The sequence below is a fragment of the Salvia splendens genome, chromosome 7, assembly GCF_004379255.2.
Source record: "Salvia splendens isolate huo1 chromosome 7, SspV2, whole genome shotgun sequence".
Taxonomy (NCBI): domain Eukaryota; kingdom Viridiplantae; phylum Streptophyta; class Magnoliopsida; order Lamiales; family Lamiaceae; genus Salvia; species Salvia splendens.
This window is the reverse complement of record NC_056038.1, coordinates 30,598,543-30,608,180: the sequence shown is the minus strand read 5'-3', so window position 1 is coordinate 30,608,180 and position 9,638 is coordinate 30,598,543. Positions and strand designations below refer to the sequence as shown.

General features: G+C 41.9%; 1 protein-coding gene across 1 annotated transcript; it reads left to right on the top strand.

Annotated features, from left to right (window-relative positions):
• Nucleotides 1-4,264: 4,264 nt before the first annotated feature.
• Nucleotides 4,265-6,677, top strand: LOC121811080 (CRIB domain-containing protein RIC10-like). Its single transcript, XM_042211864.1, has 5 exons — nucleotides 4,265-4,595; nucleotides 4,814-4,930; nucleotides 5,007-5,110; nucleotides 5,184-5,268; nucleotides 6,157-6,677. The coding sequence occupies exons 2-5, from the start codon at nucleotides 4,870-4,872 to the stop codon at nucleotides 6,360-6,362; spliced, it is 456 nt and encodes a 151-aa protein (XP_042067798.1). The 5' UTR covers nucleotides 4,265-4,595; nucleotides 4,814-4,869; the 3' UTR covers nucleotides 6,363-6,677.
• The last annotated feature ends 2,961 nt before the right edge of the window (nucleotides 6,678-9,638 follow it).

The window sequence follows — 9,638 nt, the reverse complement described above, 5'->3', positions numbered from 1 at the left end:
GAAACTGAAACCGGCGGTTTTGGAAACGGAACCGTAACCGTGAAACACCCTCGCGATTCGGCTCCGGTTCGACAATATCCAAAAACGGAACCGCCGGTTCCGGAACTGTGGGCACCTCTAAGTGTGGCCACTAAAAAATTAATTAAAGATACGGACCTCTGAATAACTGTTTGCCATTTCAAGAAATGTGAAATATGTGTGTTGCACTGTAACCAACAGAACTGCAATAACGTGGTTGCAACAAAGAAAATAATGTGAATAATAAACTTTAAAATAATGAGTGAGAATATACAAACGCTCAACATATCTGGCTATTATTGGATAGAAACTAAAGGGGAGGATGATTGTATAAACAATATATTGATCGGTGATGTAGGCGTGGAACAAATTTATCATAGAAAAGTGCAATTTGAAATAAATTGATGATTTTGAGGAGAATGGGTGGCCATTATTAAGAATTCGACAATGTTAGTTTCTGACAGTTGGGATATGCTTTGCTGTTAGGTAACCCAAAAATTATAGTAATTCTTTGCTATTCTATTTCTTTAATTTCATATACTTCATCACCTCACAATAAGAGTCCTACTTTATCATTTCGGTCTATCCCATAACACGAGTTATATTTTACTTTTGCCATAAATAGTAAATAGGTCTCACATTCCATCAACTTATTTCACTCACATTATATTATAAAACTAATATTTATATATAAATGAGACTCATATTCCACTAACTTATTCAACTCACTTTTCTTTACATTTCTTAATATCCGTGTCATATCTAAATAGTACTCTTATTCCAAGACGGAGGGAGTAGTTTCATTCATATACAATTACATCATGGATTTAACATCAATCAGTACATACAATAACTCGTAATATAATAGTTAATGCAAGTATTGTTATCTATATATATATGGAGAGCCGGATGAAAACTCATGGTTCCACAATATTATTATGTTTAAAAATCAATTAAAAATAAAAGGAAAAACGAAGCTAAAATGAATACTACATCAGTCCCAAAGTCCCAATGTAGTTGAGTCGTATTTCTTTTTGAATTATCCCAAAGTAGTTGAGTCGTTTCCTTTTTTTGGCAAAAACTCCATCATCTCTCATACTTTACTCTATCTTCATCTATCTTCCCTCTCTTACTTTACTCTCTCTACTTTAACCTTTAATATATCAATTTTTAAAGTTTCGTACCCAAAAGAAATGCTCTAACTACCTTGGGACAGAATGATTACTTAGCTACAAATTTAATAAAATTATAGTCCATTTTGGTGCTGATATTTTTTTTATTGTGTTAATAGTTTGTTTACTGTCATTTCTCATTCATTAATTTTCCTTCTCCATAACTTAATTGTGGGGAGCATATGGAATAACTACTGACTTACAATTCTATTGTACTGCAATTGGTGCATTGGTCTTTGCTATGTTAATGCTTTTGGCTGGTTATTTTTAATATTATAAAGCGATCTCAAAATAGACTGGGCGTGTGTGTTCTTGCCGGTGAGCAGCTCGTCTACGCGAGCATACTCGTGCCGCTGGCACGAGCCCAATGGAGAGCTTGCACCATGTCGTGCCAACACCACGAGCATGCTCTCCCACAGTAACAGCTTTGGGGATGCTCTAAAGAGATGTCGCTCTCTCGTGAATTTATCTTGAATCACGATCTTTTAGCTCAACTTTATCCAAGTTTTGCCGAGGGAGCAACCACATTTTCTCACCTTGAATTGGTCAAAATATGCAGAATTTCTTATTTTTTTGTGGAGAATAAGATTGAGTAAGATCATCTCCAATCATACACCAAATCTCATTTTTTGTATAAAAAACATCTCCAACCATACACTAAACCCAAGCCAATTTTTAGGTTTTTCTATGGAATAACACCAAATTTAGATTTAGAACACCAAATTTGAGTATCACCTGCAAAAAAATTTAAGATTTGCAAATCACTCCATTACATTTACTATATAATACGTTAAAAACGCTTTCTGTGCACAATGCCATATTCAGAGCCAACGAAGAAATCCAAAAGTTCCAGGGCTATTACCTCCAGGAAGAGTGGTCGGCGGGGAGCGGCAGGAGCGAGCTTGACATCATCAGTGCCGCCTTGGCGACCTACCAATCCCTCAATTACAAACCATTCAAGTACCTCAGCGCTTGGTAGGAGGTGCGTGTGCATCCGAAGTATATGGGAGGCATATCATCCTCCTCCAGCTCCTCCAGCAAACGGTCTAAGGTCGGTATCCCTATCCGACGCCGGCGAGGATGAGGTGGCTAGCCAGCTCGCCGGAGCTAACTTGGGTAGCCCCGACGCTGGCCCGAGCAGTTCCCAACGCCGACCGCAAGGAAGGAAGAAGGCGACGGCTAACCGCCGTCGCGCCACGGCCCCTGCACCTGCTCCCGCTCCCGCTCCCTTTGTGCCTCCTCAACCCCTCACCAACTCGTTGTGGATCCTTTTGGCCCAACTCAATTTGGTCGATAGGTCAAATATGACCTCTGAGCAACTTGATTCACATTTGGCAATGATACGGGGTCTACGAAGAATATTGGGGATAGGGCCAGAGGAATAGTCTTACACGGGGGTATTTTTTAGCCTTTAATTATGTATTTTTTATTTTTTATGATTTTAATTATGTATTTTTTATTTTTTATGATTTTAATTATGTATTTTTTTAGGATAATAATTGTGTAATTTTTAATATTTAGGATTTTAAGTTTGTAATTTTTATTTTTAGGATTTAATTATGTAATTTTTATATTTTAATATATTTTTAGTAATTGAGTATTTAAATTTAATAATGGAATGATGGGACCCTTGAGATGTCCTTGCGAAAGAGCATGAATGTGGGTGTTGTGCTCTTGGGGAAAATTAGGGAGTAAAAAAGTAATAAAGTGGGTCCGGGCCCACATCCGTGCTCTTGACAAAGAGCACAGATGTGAATGCTCTAAATGGGATACCATAGTATTTAGTTTTTCTTTAAGTTTCTATTATTGAGATATTTTATTCGTGTCTATGGCTACTTAATTTGTTTCGCGAGATTCTTGAGACAGGAAGTAGAAAATGACCTCAGACCCGATTCCCAATCTTCCTTCCTACCACACTCTCATTTAATTCCATTTATTTATTGTACTGAAAATACTTCAAATCCTAATTTTCATAAAAATTAAATACTCTTTTGAATCATTGACAGTCAAGGCATCCACAATAGGGCGCCCTAAGGCGCGCCACATAATCAGTTTTATCCTCCTACCCCCACCTGCAATGGGGCGCCCTAAGGCGCGCCCTATATATTTTATTACTATTATTTTGTTCGGGATCGTACTGTGTGTTGGCGTCGAACGGCCGATATTCGTCGGGTTCTGTACCCGGCCAACGCGCCTCACCAAACATCGGACTATTGGGACTTGAATCCATTTCATAGTAAATGTGAGTTTCGAGAGTGGAATCGTGAAATGTTACAAATGACGGTGGGGTAGAGGGTATTTATACAAAAAATAAAAAACGCGTGTCATCGTCTAGGCCCATCGTCCGCCAAGCCCACAATGGGGCGCCCGATGGAGCGGACGATAGGCCATCGTCCGCGCTTATTCCGCGGACGATGCATCAGGCGTGGGCGTAGGGCGCGGACGATGGCGGGCACCCACAATGGAGGCATCGTCCACTCCCGAGGATGATGGCCGCCATCGGGCGCCCCATTGTGGGTGCCCTCAGGGTATTCTTGTAATTTGAATTGGTATTAGGGCTGAGAAAATATACTGAAATACCACACTTACCGTAGCGAAAAAATACCGAAAATACCGAATTTTCAGTATACCGTACTTTTGGGTACGGTATCATACTGTACAGACAGTTTTAGATACAGTAAATGTATGCATTTTGTATATACCACGTTATACCGCATCATGCCACAATTGCGGTATATACCAGAAATACGGTATATATCGCAATTGCGGTATATACCGGAAATCACAGTATACCTCGGTATACCGCATATTGCGATATACCGACAAAAGCGGTACGGTAACGATATCTAAATTTTGGTATACCGATAAAAGCAGTACGGTAAATGTATGATTTTTGGTCATACCGAACAGTATGATACGATATGCGGTATAGTCATTTTGGCGCGGTATAGTAACGTTTCAACCCTAATTGGTATGGGCTTTAACTGGAACCACTGTTCTCATTAATTTTTTTCTGAATACAAGTCTATTTTTGTTTAATTTAAATATTTCAGTTTTACCTGTTGCCATGTCCTTCAAGTCCACCTCTCAGGCCATCATCACCCTTTCTTTGGAAGATTTTCGTGGCTGTCCTACTCTTATTTTCTCTCTCTTTCCATTTCAGCCATTCTCTATCTCTCTTCTTAAAAACCATCCAAAGCCCCAAAACCCTCTAGTCTTATGCAATAATCCACATTTTCTTGTTTTTTACATTTCATGAAATAGCGTATGATTTTTTGATTATTTGGTAGACTGCACCTTGTCCAATTCGGTTTCGCGTGCTTGCTCAAGACGGGTGCATACCTTAATTATATGAATATATGCCGGAGTTGTAACGAGGAGGGAAGAATTACGGAATCTAAAAAGGTAAGTTTCTGCCTTAATTTCTTTTTATTCTCAGTTCCTCTTCCAATTCTTGCTTGTAGGATTCTGGGCACACTAAAAAACCAATCTTGCTTGTAGTATAATTACAGTTTCATGCGCATTGTTGTGTTGCATACCCTGCTAAAGTTGTTCTCTTTTAGCCCCTTTTCAGTTTTCAGCAGAAGAGTAATTAGTTCTTGATGTCTTTGATTTGGTCACAGGCAAATTCACAGTTTGTCGCCGGCATTGTGGTCTGAATTGGAGGCATACTTCCCCAATGGCGACAGCAGTGAAAGGGATCTTCAAAGGATTCAAATACACAATTTCTCAATTCTTCGGTAGATTCCCTAGTCAGATCTTGATTAGTACATTCTTTAGTAGTAGTTACTAACATTTAGCAATGGTTGTTTGCAGTTGTGAAGGAGCGTGAAATAGAGATTGGATATCCAACAGATGTTAAGCATGTGGCACATATTGGGTGGGAGGGCGCCGGCGCCTCTGGAACGGCTCCCAGTTGGGTATGTCTCCACCTAACTATATCTGTATTCAGTTTGGAGAAATTCTTCTTTATTCTCCTTTCATCGAATGCAGATGAGTGAATTCAAGACAGGGCCCGATTTTGCGACCACATCGATTGGAAACTCTGGTTCTGCACTCTCTACATGGTCCTCTCAAGGTATGTTCTTCTCCAATTTCTTTTAAGGTTTTGTTATAATGAGAACTTTTAAGAGTAATTGATTTGGTGTGTAAAGGGCCAGAAAGGGGGAGTTGTCTGTCTAGTATCTGTATCGATTTGGACAAATCTAATGGCATTGTCATGGGCTGATATTATTGACTGGAAAAATGGAAATATGTCCTATGTGTTGGTTGTACTACTTGGACATTATTTTTGAGAGCACAGTTTCGAAAGATTCTTTACCTCAAAGCAGGGGAAGTTTTGGCTCTTCTGTCACGAGCTGTTTGGAGATTGGTGGAGGTGTGCCTGAAAATGACTGCTTTTCTATGGATCACATGCTCCATTTTTGCAGCACTACCAGTGTCCTACAACACCTGAAGTACCCCTTAATTTACTAACAAAATAGATTTAAGAAAATATTGGAAAAAGGATAGGACATTTCTTCTTGGAAACAAACCTTTACTAGTAATATGGAGAATAATTTCTACATGAAAACAATGCACAAACAAGTATTGTGTAAGAGAGCAATGTGAATGTAGACGAATGTTTTGTTTTTGCTAATTCTGCACCTTTGTTATGCATCTTCTTCACTTATGCTGCATCATTCGTTTTGTATCCTATCTTCACTATTTAAAATGCTATTATCAATGTACATTTTCGTCATGTTTAGGATGATTGTACAATGCACATGATATCGTCTTGCAGGGAACTTATTCTAGTTTTGTGTGTTCCATTTGTCAGTTAATGTCATTGAAGTTCCGTTGGGGCCAATGAGAAACATACGAGATTGATGTTTTGATCTGATGTATTATTTTGTACGTGCCTCTTAAAGCTTAAAGAATTTATCCCGACTATTAATGTAGCCTTGTTTCTCTTTTTTCCGAACAGATTTTGGGGAGTCCATGCAACACCAATCAGGATCCGATATGTTTAGAGACATGGCCTCCCCAGAAAAGAAGGAGCACAAACGGAACAAGTGTAAGTCAACTTCCTCCCTAAAGTTTATTACCGGCTCTTCCTCAAGGTCAACAAGAGCAGCAGCAAAGTCGAGCGCCAAATTTGTCGAGGGACCAGCAAATATTGAAGTTATGTGAAATCATAGATAGAGTGACCTGCTTATATAGCTAATGAGAACTCCTCCGTTTGTTCTTGGAACATCCCCGCACCACACGGATGCAGAGACTTCACAAAGAGTAGAGGAAGCTGTAGATAATCTACTAAGTTTAGCTGGGTGAATTGCATAGATTATAGGCGCCAGGATCTTAGGCAAACATGGTATTCTTAACGTTCAAACGCGACAAGATACGATCTAGAAACTGCTAATTTTCTTTTGATGATGAGGTTGGTTTGTGCTGATGCAAATTGTGCGGATTGCATATATATAATTTATCTGGTTTTTTTAGACTTGATGTCTATATCTTGAAACTTAAAATGTTAGTAGTATTTTTTTTTCTGATGAGTGTTTACTGCTTATAGTTCATCTATTCATAATAAAGTGTGATATGGTATGTAAATTTTCATTCACATACAAGCTTATAATTTGCAATATTTGGTTTGTAATTTAAGATCCTCATCAAAAGGAGTTGAATCTTGACAATATGATAGGTAGTTGCAAACATTAACAGTGAGTATAGATTATAATAATATTGTGGACAAGGGAATTATTTTGTGACAGTTGGTGTGTTGGTGGTTAAGTAGACCACCAATTTCGGTGAGGTAGAGGAGGAAATGACACTTGACTAATTCTTCACTCGACAATTTTTCTACATCTGAGATGGGTTTATATTCACTACACTCACAATTCTTCGGATGCTTTATTCTGAGAATTAACCAACCTTTTTTACATGGGCCAACAATGGCGTTCTTGTACATTTTGTTGAGCACACTCGCAGTTGAAGTGATAAGAGCGCAAGAGGTACCTAATTACAGCAGAGGTACGAAACCATTACCAAAAAATCGACTGCAACGGCATCTTTCTCACCTATGTGTTCGAATCTCGCGTTAGAGAGTATCCGTATTTGAAGAACGTGACTGCCCAACCATGGGCCTTCAAGTCCACAGCCACGATCACCAATGCCGGACTCTATGAACTCAAAAGCTGGAAAATCTTCATTGGCTTTCAGAACGTCGAGATTCTAGTCTCTGCCAGCAATGCTGTTATTACAGATGTTGATGAGTGTTAAGGAGATTCTCCCTAACGTGATGCCGCGAAGACGAATAGAAGTCCCGGGAGGCGAAATCCCGTCGACAACTAGGGGTTGCGAAGAACAAAAATAAACACAAGAAAGTAGGCGAAAATTCTGATGCAATTTTATTAATTTCAGCGCCTATTTATAATCTAAGGACCCTAGGGTTGGTTCGACTTACGGCCCGGGAAAGAACCAACAAGAAAACCCGGAACGGAGCTTATAAAATGCTCTACCCAATTGTTCAAAATAATAATAAAAAACAAATAATAAAGTCTAGAAAATAAATTAAAAGAACCTAATTTACGAAACCTTTCATGCAATTCACTGGGAACGTAATCCCCGAACCTCGTCGGTGCCTTGGCCCTCCGGGGTCGACTTCCTCTGTTCCTTCCTCTCTCTCGGCGATGGTCTTCCCTACTCCACTGTCTCATAGTTCAGATCCGAGACCTGCTGCTTCCACCGGCTCCTCTTCCTTGTTGTCGACGTTGGACAGTTCGTTGTGGTTGAGAGGGATATCCGTATCACGAACCGTATCACCTCCCCCCCAATAAGACCAGCCTTGTCCTCAAGGCTGAGGTTCGGAAAGCGTCTACCGCACAATCTCCCTAGGCTCCCACGTCGGGTTTTCTCCCCCATCGTCATCCCACTGGATCAACGCTTCCTCCTTACTGCCGCTCCGTCCCGCCATACCGTGTGGCTCCCCATCCATTTCAGCAGTCTCGACACAGGGCGACCGCACGCGAACAAGGGTGGTAAATCCACAGCTCCCGCAGACCCTCCCTGCACGAATGGGCGCAGCAGGCTAACGTGAAACACGTTGTGCACCCGACTGCCCTCCGGCAACCGCAGACGATACGCGACCTGCCCAATCCGCTCTAGAATCTCATACGGACCAAAGAACCTTCGTGCCAATTTAGAAGATAGAGGCTTGGCGACGGAATATTGTCGGTACTGCTGCAACTTCAGTAAGACCTGCTCCCCAACCTCAAACTCTACATGTCTTCGATGTTTATTGCTGTCGAACGCATCCGCTGCTGTGCTCTCTCCAGATTCGCACGCAGCGACACGATCAGCTCGCCTCTTTGTCGAATCAATGACGCCACATCGGACGGGGTGAAGTGCGACGGTTCTGCTGCCACCAAAGGAGGGGGTTCTCGCCCGTACAAGGCCTTGAACGGCGACGTTCCGAGCCCCTCGTGAAAGAAACAATTCAATGATAATTCCTCCCAAGGCAAGAAGTTGACCCACTTGTTCGGCTTATCCGCCACGAATGCCCGTAAATACTCCTCCAGACCGCGATTCCTGACCTCCGTTTGTCCATCCGATTGCGGATGGTACGCCGTCCTGAAATGCATCTTAGTACCACTCAAACGCAGCATCTCCTCCCACACATCATTTAAGAACACCGAATCCCTGTCCGACACCAAGGTTTTAGGGAACCCGTGGTGCTTCACCACCGTTTCAATGAAAAGGTTCGCCACTCGCAGAGCATTGAAGTGTGGCGGTAACGGCGCGAAATGCGCATACTTAGATAACCTATCAACCACCACCATGATGGTAGTGAAACCTCGAGACTGGGGTAGACACGTCACAAAGTCCATCGAGACATCCTCCCAAACCTGCGAAGGAATAGGTAACGGTTGCAGTAACCCCGCAGGCTTTTGGGTCGAATACTTCGTCGTCAGACACTCCACACAAGCCTCCCCAAACGCCTTCACCTCTCTCCGCATTCCTTTCCAATAAAATTGAGCGGCAAGGCGGCGGAAGGTCCTGTCAACTCCCGGGTGACCCGCCTGCGGAGTGGAGTGATGCTCTGTAATCAAAGGCAACTTCGCCACTGATCCGTCGCCCACATAAATTCGGCGATTATGGTAGATGAGGCCGTCCACAAACGACAAATGGCCAGCCGCTTCACCCTTCTCGATTATCGCTCGCAACTCCTTCAAATCTGTCAAGGAATCAACTTCTGCCCGCAATAATTCCAGGATATTGGGGACCGGATGGGCAGCTAGGGATAGAAGCGCCGCCTCAATTTGGACCCGCCCCGTCTCGCCGTTTCCAGGGTCCATATCGCGGCGTGACAGCGCGTCCGCGACCCTATTGGAGGCCCCCCGTCTTGTATTCAATTCTAAATTTATAGCCCATCAATTTCCGTGCATAGAATTGTTGATCCGGAGTCTG

Bases quoted from the DNA above. Each gene is read 5' to 3' on its own strand.
- LOC121811080 (XM_042211864.1), top strand. From the start codon at position 4,870: ATGGCGACAGCAGTGAAAGGGATCTTCAAAGGATTCAAATACACAATT. The intron at 5,111-5,183 runs GTATGTCTCCAC...CATCGAATGCAG, and splicing joins CTGGAACGGCTCCCAGTTGG to ATGAGTGAATTCAAGACAGG. The intron at 5,269-6,156 runs GTATGTTCTTCT...TTTTCCGAACAG, and splicing joins CTCTACATGGTCCTCTCAAG to ATTTTGGGGAGTCCATGCAA.